At 38.0% G+C, this 14,145-nt stretch overlaps 1 protein-coding gene across 2 annotated transcripts in view; it reads right to left on the reverse strand.

The window, feature by feature from the left end:
• LOC117872157 (macrophage mannose receptor 1-like) overlaps window positions 1–14,145 on the reverse strand; it is a 57,413-nt gene that overhangs the window by 35,550 nt on the left and 7,718 nt on the right. For both annotated transcript variants that reach the window (XM_034760336.1, XM_034760337.1), the window contains exons 3-11: window positions 12,836–13,009; window positions 11,048–11,212; window positions 10,339–10,452; window positions 7,732–7,878; window positions 6,584–6,766; window positions 5,098–5,252; window positions 3,285–3,398; window positions 1,536–1,651; window positions 816–964 (exon numbers count right to left, since the gene is read on the reverse strand). In XM_034760336.1, the coding sequence (XP_034616227.1) occupies window positions 816–964; window positions 1,536–1,651; window positions 3,285–3,398; window positions 5,098–5,252; window positions 6,584–6,766; window positions 7,732–7,878; window positions 10,339–10,452; window positions 11,048–11,212; window positions 12,836–13,009 (1,317 nt within the window). The remainder of the gene's footprint in view (window positions 1–815; window positions 965–1,535; window positions 1,652–3,284; window positions 3,399–5,097; window positions 5,253–6,583; window positions 6,767–7,731; window positions 7,879–10,338; window positions 10,453–11,047; window positions 11,213–12,835; window positions 13,010–14,145) is intronic.

Here is a 14,145-nt window from a genome sequence, read left to right on the forward strand (position 1 = left end):
TGTCACCAAAAATCAGGTCCTCAGTATATATATACACACACGTACACCAGCAGCACACGTGATATGCTAAATCCCATGAGCACTTTTGGCAAAAAGGAAACCCCTATAGAATTTAAACATGAACCTTCACCACTTTGACCATGAGAAGTCCTGAAAATGGTATGCAGAACGTTATTCCCATATAGAGTAAAGAGCACTTAAGGTTCTGTGAGGTCATCTAATTTTCCTGTGAAGACTAGCCAGCAGGTTATCCTTATGGAAATAGCACATCAGAAGTCGTAGCATTCCTCTGAGAATAGAAATACCAAATCTCCTGACAATGAAACCAATCAATAAAGATGTATTGAGAACTATCAACAACTGTAAAAATCTTTTAATGGATAGAGAATGAAATCTCATTGGAGATTCAACATTCAGTCTTTTAGACCAGTGGTTCTCAAACTAGGGCCGCCACTTGTTCAGGGAAAGGCCCTGGCGGGCCGGGCCGGTTTGTTTACCTGCTGCGTCCGCAGGTTCAGCCAATCGCAGCTCCCACTGGCTGTGGTTCACCGCTCCAGGCCAATGGGGCTGCAAGAAGGGCGGCCAGCATGTCCCTTGGCCCATGCTGCTTCCTGCAGCCCCCATTGGCCTGGAGCGGTGAACCGCAGCCAGTGGGAGCCGCGATCGGCCAAACCTGCAGACTTGGCAGGTAAACAAACCAGCTCGGCCTGCCAAGGGCTTTCCCTGAACAAGCGGCGGCCCTAGTTTGAGAACCACTGTTTGAGACCATATTTAAAGTACAGACAATATACATCACATAGCACTGCAGTGCATACCAGGCATTGCTGAATTCCAGTGAGTAAACAGAACTGCTTCACCATTGGTCCACTTGAAAGTCCCTTGTTCCTCTACATCTGAAAGACCTATCCAGAAATATTGTTCGGGCCTCAGCCCAACCAAACTAATCAGGTAAGCTTGTTCATACCTATAAAAAGAAAAAGAAGTGTCAAACCAAAGAGAAATTGAGTTTTGTTTTCATGGTAGTATTTATTTTAAAACTAAACAAGATATAATTACTAACGTAATTCAGGCAGCACATTAACTTTGGAATGTTCATAATTTATAACAATTGAGTTCTTCTTTTCTTCTGTTCACTAAAAAATGAAGGCCTGAGGGATAGGATGGGAAAGAGGAAGTCAGATTTTTGTTTGTTTGCTTTTGTCTCAGTTTTGGGGCATTCTACTGACCATTTGGTACTAAAATTAGGGATGCAGCTATGGCATGAGGTGGTGGTTTTATAATGTAGAAAAGCGCTTTTCCAAAACAAAAATGACACATTCCCCTAGAAGGAAATTTTGTTTAAAAAAAAAAATAATTCACAGGAGCAGGTAACTTTAACATTCCACCTTGATTTTTTATTTGCAGATTAGACCATTTTTATTTGACACAACATTAGATTTGATAAACAAGTTCTAGGCTGTTTTAGAACTTAGGGCTCTAAGTTATTTCCATCATTAGCACAAATGTAAAAGTAAAAGAAAAAGTCATTACCGTACCTATTTTCAATTGAAGCTAGGTAACTCTGATTCCTTTCACATATTTTATTTGCTTCTGAAAATGTTCTGGGTATTTGTCCAATAGAATAACAGTATGTGCCATATCTTTTCCAGCCCTGTAAAATGACCATCAGGCATCTGCATGAGTTCTTGACAAATTGTGATATACTACACATTGAATGAACTCTACCAATTTTGAAGTATATTAATAACATATTAATTAAGAGTTCATCATTAAAGCCAAACTAAGACATAATGAGGAAAAAAAGAAAAGAACGTCATCATCAGAGGCAGGAAATTCTTATTTAGCACTTACTCTCAGCATTTCCACTAGGGATCGTGGTTTTGTAAATTTAATTGAAGGAACACTACATGCAAACCTACAGTGATGTTTGACTAACTCTGTCTGCCTAACTATGAGTAAAATGACATCAGTACTATTTCCATATTACAATGTGCTGAAAATGAAATAGTCTCAATTTGTGCTTGGTCTACTGCAAAATTTTCACAGCCTCCAGAGTTGTGCCAGACCTGAAGGACATAGATGCCAGCTCTGCTGTAGTTGACTTGTTCAGAAGAAAGTCATACCTGCACTAGAGCCCACCCCACCTTCCATCCATGCGGCTCTCCTTGCCCTCTATCCTGCTTCCCCTGCACTGCCCGCTTCATTAGCCATCTTTCCCTGCATCACAGGTTGTGCTACCTACTACAGAGCTGCAAGAAAGAACACATTTGGGTAAATACAAGCCCTGGCTAATGTGCTGCTCTCTCCAAAGTGTGCCCGGCTTTAGCAAAGTATTTAATTAGTCTTTTAATTTAATTAGCCTCCACACACTTCTTTTCCTCGCCTGCTGATTATAGTGATCTCAGCCCAAGAAACCTTAGAATGCGATTCCTTCTGAGGACATGCTCAATTAAGACCTAATGACACTGACTTGGTATGCAAAAGAGTGTAGTAAGAAGAGCATGGAATGCATTTTAGTAACACTATTGAGCTGCTTGTGAATGATTTTGTGACTATATTCGCCTGGGCACATACATATTATATACATATAAAAAATTCTCTGTGGAATTCTCTGGAAATTTTGTTTAGTGACATTTTTTACTCCTTTTGAGTGCTTAAATAGTGACATCTAGCAACTTTTCAGGGTTTGTCTGGCAACTTCTTGCTACGTGGAGTTGGCAATACTGTGGCTGTGTCCCCCCTTCCCATGGGCACTGGTGGTGGCTGCGCACCTGCTCTCCTCATGCTAGGTGGTCAGGGAGTGTATGGTTAGGGAAGCCCCCGGGCTCAAAAAACACCTCCCTGTATAGCTCAGCTGGGCCCTGGGGCCAGGAGCTGGTCCACATGCCCAGCACCCCATACTGCTGTTCTCAAACTCAAAGAACAGGGCACCAAAATACAAGTTTGCCCAGGGCACTATTTTCCCTAAGGCCGGCCCCAGCTATCAGTATGGGAGCATACATATAAATAAAAAATGAATTCAGACAAGATTTGTCTTAACTGAAGTAGTATTTTTTTTTCAGATTAGAAATAATCAATATGCATAACTCTTTACAGCAAAAATACTAGTCTCCTTCAAAAGTGGTTATTGTAGATGGCATAATGAAGGACAGAGTAACTGAAAGAGAGTGAAACTTAGTAATACAATTTAACTTCCTGGATATCCATATAATTCATTTTGAGTTGTTCGCAAGCAAAGCTCCCATTGATTTTGAAAATTAATGGTACTCTCACTGCCTACTTACTTTCTGGCAGCCTGCATCTGTGCTTTCCATTTCCTGAGATACTTGTGACAACGGTTTCCTTTTACAGATGTAACCAACTTTCTTTTCACAAAGATGATCTGCCCAGTAGCCATCCTGAACATGGCATTAGGAAGAAAGGAATGTCAGTGAAAAAGAGATTCAGAGTCTTTAGAAAACAGCTCATTTCCTTTATCTGTCCTGTTCTTTGAAAGAGAAAATCCTGTTGATTTCTCTCTTTCTTAAGCTCTTCTATTAATTGATTTAGAAATATAAATTGTATTACGTTCACAGAGCATATAGTGGTGACAGTGTCATTGTGGAAGCAGGCAAAGGTACTATGAAGGTTGTGTCCAGACCACTTTTGTCAGCAAATCTACTCTACTGAAGTCTGCTACAGAGCAGACACAAGCATTGTGTGCTCATGGTGGTTTTCTTTTTGTTCTTTCTTGTTCATCTACTTAATCTGAAATAAATGTCATTTTAAACTAAAAGTCAATGTTTAGCTCTTTCTGTACTGAAACAACAATTAGCCAGTTAGCTTTGGGTATGTGCTGAGACCACTTCCTATCATACTAGCTAATATTCTGCCATTCTTTCCTTCCTTATACTCCCCCATTGGTCTATTTGTATTCTTCTGTTCTCGCTTATAATTAGCTTGTAAGTTCCTTGGGACAGGAACAGTCTTTGTTCTGTTTCTGTATAGCACCTAGCACAAGGAGGTCCTTGTCCACCACTACGCTTCTAGGCACTGTGCTAATAATAATCTAATTCAATAGTTACACTAGTTTGAATCTAAGGATGTCTACAATTTTTAAATTACATCCATAATATAACTTGCACAGTAAATTGCCTTTGACAATGTTACTACAAAATATTAACAATATTTCAGCCACCAGCAAAGATGTTAAACTAATTCAATTTTAATTCATACAGAATCCATTGACATGTCTCTACCAAATGCCTGCCCCACTTCCCACCTACCCCCCAGTAAATAAGCAAGCCTTGGAGATCACTTTGTAATACAACAAATCTGGTTTGTCAGTCCAAGGGGGCAGTGAAGGAAGTCAGTCAAGGACTCATCACTGACAATGTGTACTAGCTTGAATGTCTCCAAAAGTCACAAGCGTCTCAGTTTAACATGAAAAGAGAGAGAATCTTTCAAGTGGGCAGGGCTCAAATCAAATAGGTCTTTACTGACCATACCAGCACCTTAAATTCCACCTATAGGCTCTTTGGCAACCTGCAGATCTCAAAGCACTGGTGAAATGTGCTGTCTGCATGAAATACCACTTAACAAGTAGGCAGCCACTTCCTTCACCACTCTAAATAGTATATGCTTATGAATGATAAATCACAGCTAATAATTACATAATTCACCACAAACTAATGAAAGGCACCACTCCTCACCAAAAATAAAGCAAACCTTAGCGTATTTATTTTATCCAAGAAAAGGTTAAGAGGTAACAATCAATTTCTGATAGCAGAGAGCTCTCTAATTTAGCAGGCAAAAGCATAACAATGGCTGAAAGTGACACTAGAATATATTTTTACTAGAAATAAGATGCAAATTCTTAGCATCTTACTAACCATTGAATGGTTAGTTGTAACCAGCCATTGAAACAACTTAGGTACTATGTGGTGGATTCTTCATCACTCTAATCTCATCCTGTGACTCTAGGCCTCAACATGGGCCTGTAGAACCTACTCTTTAGTCTAGCCCCTGCTAGGTGGTGAAATTGGGGGTCAAAACCAGATGTATATTGGGAAGCTACCTTCCGTGTTAACTGTGTTAATATTGATTGGATTATGTTACCTGGCCCTTCACAGCTACACAGTCTTCTTGCCTGTTTGTTCTGGTTGGTTCTCCGCGTTGCCATTTGGTGTATGTCACAGGAGTCCCATCACTCCATTCAAAAAACATTTGAACCTTAAAGTCATTCAGTCCAATCCACAGCTCATCTGTTGGCTCTAAAATATAAAAGCAGTTAGTGTGTTAACAATCCGTCTATAGGATAAAGTTTCATGTTGATTTTGGAATAAGGAAGTTGTGCTCAAGAATTTTAAGATGTAGCACAAAGAAGTGAATTCTTGCTGCTTTATCAAAAACCTTGGTTGCTCCTCTTAACAACAACAGTTAGACAAATAACTGGGGGTCTTATTTGTTACAATAGCATGGTTCTAGACTTTGTCCAAAACACATTGCTAGTATATTTAGAATAAACTAATGCAAGCAAAACTTTACTTTAACTCTTCAAAAATCAGACTTCCTGTTCTCACACACTATAGCCACCTACCAAGAGAAAAACAAAAGTTACTCATACTTTTAACCAACACTTTAAGCAGGGCTGGGTGAAATTCTCTTGCCAATCATTTTTTTTTCCACCCCAAAAAAGTGAGATTTAGTGACCAATGTTTTTGTGAATTTGTCAAATTTCACTGAATTGCTCATTTAAGGTAAAAAATAACTAAATAACCCCATTTATTTTTGACATTTTCAAAACAAAATGTTTTACTTTGATTTGAAAGACTATGTTAAAAAAATTCTCTTTAATTTTAGAAATTCAAAAATAGTTAAGTGATTAAAATTGAAATGAAACATTTTTCTGAAATGAAATGTTTCATTCAATCCAAAATAATTTTTCTTCAACTTTTTGATTCTCTGAAAATTAAAAAAAAAATCAGTCCGATTCCAAACTAAATTTTTCCTTCCAAATTTTCAGAATTGCCAATGATCAAAAAAATCTGCTATTCACCCTACTCTACCTTTAAAACTTTTTAGCAAAATGTATGTACCCTACTCACCTTATGCCACATCTCTTCAAAGACAAACAAACAAGACAAATGGGTAAAAATAAATACCTCACATTCACAGGAGAATCCACACTTTCATAATAGGTAGGTAAATAATAGATTTTTCAGTTCATTGATAATTTTGAAAAATTGAGGAAAAAATCATTTCAGGTAAAAAAAAATTAATTTTCAGCAAATCAAAAAGTCAAAAGAATTTTGTTTCAGTTCAAATTAAATGTTTTGTTCAACTTGAAAGGAAGTTTCAATTACAATTTTGAGCTTTAAAAAAAAAAAAAAATATATATATATATATATATAAAATTCCATATTGTACAACTGTACTTTATTTTTCATCATTTATCAAATAAAATCTATCCCCTCCATATGTCAAGTGAACTCTGATCTATGTTCTTTGGCTACAGACATTTTAGTTTAAACAATATAAACCAGCCAAGTGGAACATTATAAATATGAACACAGGCAAATTACTGCCCTGTGAAAATACTCACTGAACCCAAGCTGAGACACTATAAAGCTGTGGTCTTCAATGTTGTGGATACTGGCCAGATCACCATCCTCCTTTCGACAAGAAGTCAAGGCTTCTTTCCATATTTTGGGCTCCCTGTGAATCATGTAACAGTGACCTGCGTATGACATCCATCCATCTGGGCATTTAATAGGACCCAAATCATCTAAAATTAAACAATGTATCAGCATAATTAAAAAAACAAAGTAAATGAAACTGGTTGTATTTGCTTTCATTCAGTATAAAAGTTTGAAGGTCAGGTCTAATATTTCATGCAGAATCTGCTATAGAAAATATCAGTATAGTCAAATGAGATTAAAAATATGAACATTTCAAAACACTTGAAAAAGAGGACATTTTACAATTTGTAAGATGTACACATTTGAATATAGCTACTATTTTCAATGTCAGATGTAAGATTTTCATATATTACAGCTAAGTATTGTGTAGGTATTGACATCTTTTTCTATATTATTTCATAACTGATTCTCAGTTAACTGAACATCAGAAATTGTTGTAATCTAACGCTGAATGACTTGGATTGAGTATTTTTTGAATAGATGCTTTCACTAAGAAACATCAGACCATATATGGGACTAGCTGAACTTCCCAGATATGGATATAGGGAAAAATTACAAGGAAAAACCCTGTTCCCTTAAAATAACTTGTGCACCACCTCTGTGATGTGTTACTGTTTTCTTCCTTTGCTTTTTCACTTCTTACTTTCTTCCCCTTTAAGAACAAACGATTCACTTTGTTTCAACTGTCTTCTCCCCTTCTTATGTTCACTATTGTGAATATTTCAGTGAAGCATTTGACTGGCAGAAATGCTGTGGAAAAGGTGGATTTTAAGTTCCTTTTCTCCTCCCCCATCTTTACTTACTACTGTGCCAGCGGGTTATAAGATCCAGCCCACAATGTTTAAACAGGGTAAAGGGCAGAATGGTTGCAAAATGAAAACCAACAAAACAGAAGAGTGTATGTGTACGTTAGGAAAAGAATTCCTACCCTTTGAAAATAGTTCATAATTTCATATAGATAAAATGCATTTTATCTTTGTATCTGCTCACCTTTGCAGCCTGGGATGCTACAGCACAGATCAACAAACGTTATTTTTATTGACTGACTTACCCGAGGGGAGAGTGAAAGAATCTAAACTGGTGGTTCCCCTTTTACAAATGTAGCCAAGTTTCCGATCACATTCCCAGTTTTCCCATTTAGCATTTCTTCCAGGATTTAAAGCTGCACAGATTTTTCCAGACTCTGGAGAGGGACTTCCTTTGAAAAAAAAGACACAAAAAGAGAGACTCTCCCTATATGTCAAGTACGGTTCTGAGTTATAAATATGACTGGGGAGCTCATTCCTGGATGAATGTTAACCAGGAAATTCTCATTTTTTCCCCAGTTTCAATCCAAACTCAGATTTGCAGTCTTAGAAATATCTATATGTAGTATTCATGTTTAAGGAAGAGGAAAAGCATCTGAACTCGAGGTTCATTCTGTTCCATCATCCTTTTAACCTTAAAAATCCCATCATAATACAAGACAGAAAAACAAGAAATACTGAATTTATAGGTAAATCTATTTTTATGATAAAAAATGTGGCTGGCGCACACATACATTTCTGAATGTTTTATAACGGATATTTTATAAGAGAAGCTGAAATAGATGCTGATACAACTGCTTAGAAGTATAGTTAATGAGCCAGATCTTGCCCTTACTTATATCCATGTAATCTCAGGACAGAATTTAACTCAATATCTATAGTACTGGAATATTGTAGTCGTCTATAGATTCTTGAACACGCTTTTGTTCACAGTAAAAATTATGCATGTGTAAACTGACCTCTCAGAGTAGAGTTATTGTGTTATAATTTGAAATACATACATGGATTACCCTGTCCCAAAACCACTGACCAAGATTTAGCAATTGTCTGTCACACTGGTGGTATAATATATTCAGCAGGTGAGACCCGGGAAGCATGTGTGGGGGGGAAGGGAAGGTTATACTGTGATAAAAGGTTATTTAATAGTAGACAAAGTAATAGAACTGTTTGTCAAAAAATACAAAAACAAAACATAACAGGGATTTTACTCAAACCAGAATGGAACTGGATTCCACCTATCTACAATAACATTAAATATATTAAGCGTATATATATAAAAAAATAATTATTTGGATACACATGCACACTATAACTTTCTACCAAGGGTATTTAACCACATGTAACCATCTAAATAAAAACAAATATCTATATCTATCTCTGTATGCACAGGCTATTATCTTATAGGTTATTATTAATTATCATCATCAGTTCAAAGTTCCCCTTCCCCCCAGTCTCTCACTGGGGGCTGTCTAATGCCAAAGTTACTCTTTGAGCATCATGTGCCTCTTGTGCCTTCCTGAAGAGATGGACTCCGCTCCAGTGAATGGTGCTTTCTTGCGGAGAGAGAGGGGGTGCACATTAGACAAAACCCTCTAGATCTGAGGGCCTTTTGTATTTCTGTTCTGGTTCTCCAGGACAACGTGAATCACTTCAGATTTGACAAAATGCAAAAAAGATACCAATATGAAATTTCTAAAGATAGCTACAGCCAGGGCTGGCTCCAGCTTTTTTGCTGCCCCAAGCGGTGAAGAAAAATAAATAAATAAAAAGAAAAGCCTGATTGAGCGGAGCGATTGAGCTGCCGCCGAAGTGCTGCCGAAGAGGAAGCGAGGCACTGAAAGACCCACCACCAAATTGCCGCCGCGGATCCAGACATACTGCCCCAACAACAGACCGAGTGCCGCCCCTTTCTATTGGCTGCCCCAGGCAAGCTGCTTCCTTCGCTGGTGCCTGGAGCCGGCCCTGGCAACAGCACACGACCCAAGGTTTAAGAATCCAAACTGCCTTCCAAAATCTGAGAGGGACGAGGTGTGGAGCATGTTTTCAGAAGTCTTGAAAGAGCAACACTCTGATGCAGAAACTACAGAACCCAAACCACCAAAAAAGACAATCAACTTTCTGCTGGTGGCATCTAACTCAGATGATGAAAATGACCATGAGTCGCTCCACACTGCTTTGGATCATTATTGAGCAGAACCTGCCATCAGCATGGACACATGTCCTCTGGAATGGTTGTTGAAACATCAAGGGACATGAATCTTTAGCACATCTGGCATGTAAATATTTTGTGATGCAGGCTAAAACAGTGCCATGCAAATGCCTGTTCTCCCTTTGTGAGGTGACATTGTAAACAAGAAGCAGGCAGCATTATCATCTTCTTCAAATGTAAACAAACTTGCTTGTCTGAGCAGTTAGCTGAACAAGAAGTAGGATTGAGTGGAGTTGTAAGCTCTAAAGTTTTACATTTTGTTTTGTTTTTGAAGGCAGGTTTTTTGTTTTTTACATAATTCTACATTTGTAAGTTCAACTTTCATGATAAAGAAATTGCACTACAGTACTTGTAATAGGTGAGTTGAAAAATGCACTATAAAAACAGAAGAAATTGTAAATATTTGTAATAAAAATAAAGTGAGCACTGTACATTTTGTATTCTGTGTTGTAATTGAAATCAATATATTTGAAAATGCAGAAAACATCCAAAAATATTTAAATAAATGATATGCTATTATTGTTTAATCATGCGATTAATCGTGAGTAATGTTTTTTAATTGCTTGGCAGCCCTAGCTGAGATCCATTGTGGTGATATGAAAACAGAATTCTGGTTTTAAATATTCAACAGATTTATACCTACCTGGCGCCCAGTTCAAATATCTGAAAGGACTGCCTCCAATCCATTGCCATCCACTCTTTAAATCCAGCCTGTTAAGTCCAGTCCAGAGAGCAGAACCCATACTTTCAGTTAACCCTAAACAAGAAATTACATGACATGCTGCACTATTACATTTTTGGACAGGACCAGTCAGTAAAAATTATACTTTGTAGATTATTCATGTCTATGCTGCAGACATCTCAGACAGGCTAATAAGAAGTTAATTAACATTTCATGCTGAGATTTTGACAAGAAGTTGCATTTCTTAAGTCAGTATGAGAAATAAAGCCTTTATTTATGGCAGCAATTGCAAAGTGAACATGAGCAAAATTCTATAGAGTAAACTCAGCCTTGAAGCTATACGTAAAACACATTAACAAATGGTCAATTTCATTATTATCCTGCTCCAAACTGGAGGTTAAAAACTGCTCTTCTGTTCACTGACAACGATTCCTAAAGTAGCCTAAAATACCAAATTTCTTGACATTATTGGAACCATCAGCACATACATCCATTCATACGAGGCTAACCACCTTTATATAAACTCTCGGAAGTAGCATTAAACACTAAAAATGAATCAAATTTCCTCCATCCCACCGCTCCAAAAAGACTATCAGAGGAGGTAGCTGTAATTCTATGCCTAGTATTCCCTGAATGCAAGCCAGGGCTTTCTAGTGGTTTGTTACTTTACCTCTTAGATACATTTGCTCATGCATTTGTGTGATACTTAATAATTCTGCATTCTGCTGCTGGCAGCTTTTCCTTGCTTGGTGCCATGTTAGAGCTGATTGGGAGTTTATCTGGTAGTGGGTGCCTGTTGAAGGATCTGTCTTCCAAAATCTAATGGTGTCTTTACCTGCAGAGAAATGAAAGACACAGTCTGATTACTAGTAGTGATGACTAACCAGGTAAAATTAGTTATGGAGTCAAATGGAGTCTGATATTTTATAAAACGTCCTTGTGCCAGTGCACAGGAAAACCGGGAACATTTCAGGAAGGCCAAGGAGACAAGATAATAATGCCAGTACACCAGCAATTATGTGAAACTGGCAATTATTGCCACCTGTGGAGTCGGGGGACACTTGGTTAGTAGGGTTTACTTCAGACAGAAAGTGCCATATTTGCATGGAATATTATCAACGGAATCTGCTGAGTACAAATCTATGCAAAGGTCTGTAGGACTCAATTCTTCTCTTGATGGAGTTATGCACACAGCCACCACAGAGAGCAATGGAAACTGTGTGAGCAGCCCCAAGAACTGAACTGAGCCTTAAATAGTTTCTAGATTAATACACTTTATGGGGTTAAAGAACATCTGGTACCCTTCCTCCTGTAGTAGACTGACCATTATAATGTCACTGAGGCATAGATTTACTCCTCTTTTGGATTCTTTTGCTTTTTGGGGTTGTTGTAAATCTGAGTGTTCATAAAATACAAAAGAAGAAATAAGTCAGCTATTGAATGGTAAATCCAAGCCAATCCAAAAAAAGAGTTGAAAGAAAGGCTTGATGATAGAGTTGGTTGTGGATCGCAAACTTTGGAAACAGTTTGCTCAAATGCAGATGGAGGGGATTCCTTTATGCTTGATGTTTGTAGCACCCTCTCTAGGGACTTGAAGAAGTGTGTCTTAATCAGGGATCTGAATCATGATAGAAAAGCATTTTGAATCCACAGGAGAGGGAGTGAGGTTTAAGGATGAGAGGCATCATGGAAGAAGGCACAACAATGGAAGAGAATCTAAGGAAGAACAGAGACAGTGAGAGCTGAGATGTAAGGTGGTGGATGAGAAAGTGAGGAGAAGAAACTTGTTGTTCATGTTAAAGTCAAGAGTAAGTCAGTGAAGGGATTTGGAGAAAGACTGATGTAGGCAGAGCCATAACAGAGGAAGAATTTTAGCAGCAGCAATTTTGAGTGACTGAATGTGGGGAAGACAGTAGAAGAAGGAGAATGTTGCAGTGGTTCAGACAAGTTGGGACTAAGGGGTTTTCATAGAGGGTTTTATTTAAAAAAAAAACACATTAGAAAGCATAAAACAAGATGATTGCAACATGAGATATTAACCTCTTTAGAGTCAGCAAATTCAGAACTAAGCATCCTACATTAACTGTAACTCTGTTCTCATGTGCATATCCATTACAACAGGGTCTCATTGCAGGATTACACAATACTGGGCAATGCACATGCTATTAGTACAATATAATAAGGTGTAAATGAGGTACATTCTATTATACTGCTTTTCAGCAAGACTTTAAGTGAGGGGAACTGCATGCTCTTTTATTTTTAAATTGCACCCTTTTCTAGTCACATATGCAACATTTTGTATTACTGCCTTGCAAAGAAGAACAGGATGTGGGAATGAGTCAGATGCTGCAGTTTTATCTGTTAGACTGTTTGACATTAGCAAGACAGTGACATTTTGCTAGCGTTGGTTTGTTAAATACTGTGCTGTAAGCAAATAATATATTAATGCAGAACTTACATTTTAATGGGCAAAATCCATATAATTGGTCTGCATCAAAGTCTGCGGTTGTACCACACCAGAGCCAGCCATCTGTCCGGCCAGCATCTGTACACTCACTGTACCATTTGCTATTAAACTTGAAAGGTAATACGCAGGGTGCCCCATTTGCATTTCCTAGCAATGTAAAGATATCTAAGGAGACAAAATAATAAAGACACAGAAGTAATAATATATTAATGTAAGCAGGGTCTCTGGTATATAGAATATGCTGGAGAATGCCTTCCAAACAGCATCACATTCAGGGTCATCTTTACCAAATTTTCTTTCTTCCTTCTATTGAAAAATTCAGTTCAGCAAGTTCTGAGACTCAATTAGCCTAATCATTTTATAAAACAGTATTAGCCTTGACATGAAAACTTTCCCAACTTAACATTTACAAATCACATTTCTATTACAAATTCTGTTTCTACAGAAAGTCAGTAAAACTCTAGAGCATGATGTACTACTCTCTTTTAAACAATATCAGTGTTTACATTTTTATGGAGTATATAAAGAAATTACTTGTCTATATTCATACAATTACTCTCTTTCTCTCATATATATATTGTGACAAAATAGCCGATGTTGCTATGGTGGGTCCCCCACTTTTCTTAGTGGGGGGCGGGGGAGCCTAGGACACCACCACTTGCCCCTTGTCTTGGGACATCAAGAGCCCCGCTCATTGCACAGGAAGGTGGTAGAGGAGGGAAACGGGGAAGGGGTCTGGGTTTGCTCCTCACTCTGACCCCAGCCCCACTCAACCCCTATAGGTTTCTTCTCCTCTTCCCCCTGGGTCCTTGACACTGGGGGTGGGAGTCTCCCTGCTCACTTCCTCCGGTTCTCTGGTCTTTCAACTCTCAGCAACACACCTCCAAACTGCAGTTCTCTCTCCTTCCTCGCTTAACCCTGTCTGCCTGAAGCAGGGTTTTTTTTAATTAGGTTCCTGAAAGGGCCTTAATTGGCTACAGGTGCTCCAATTAACCTGTAGTGACCTTCCCTAATCTACAGGGAAGCATGCCTTAATTAGCCAAGGGCTTATATATTGCCCCTACCACTCTCCCACTGCTCCTTGGCCCTGCTGTATCACTATATATATATATAATCTTAGGACCGTCCATTAATTGCAGTTAGCTCACACGATTAACTCAAAAAGATTAATCACAGTTTTAATCACGCTGTTAAACAATAGAATACCAATTGAAATTTATTAAATATTTTTGATGTTTTTCTACATTTTCAAATACATTGATTTCAATTACAACACAGAATACAAAGTGTACAGTGCTCAC

This window comes from Trachemys scripta, chromosome 2, assembly GCF_013100865.1.
Source record: "Trachemys scripta elegans isolate TJP31775 chromosome 2, CAS_Tse_1.0, whole genome shotgun sequence".
NCBI lineage: Eukaryota > Metazoa > Chordata > Testudines > Emydidae > Trachemys > Trachemys scripta.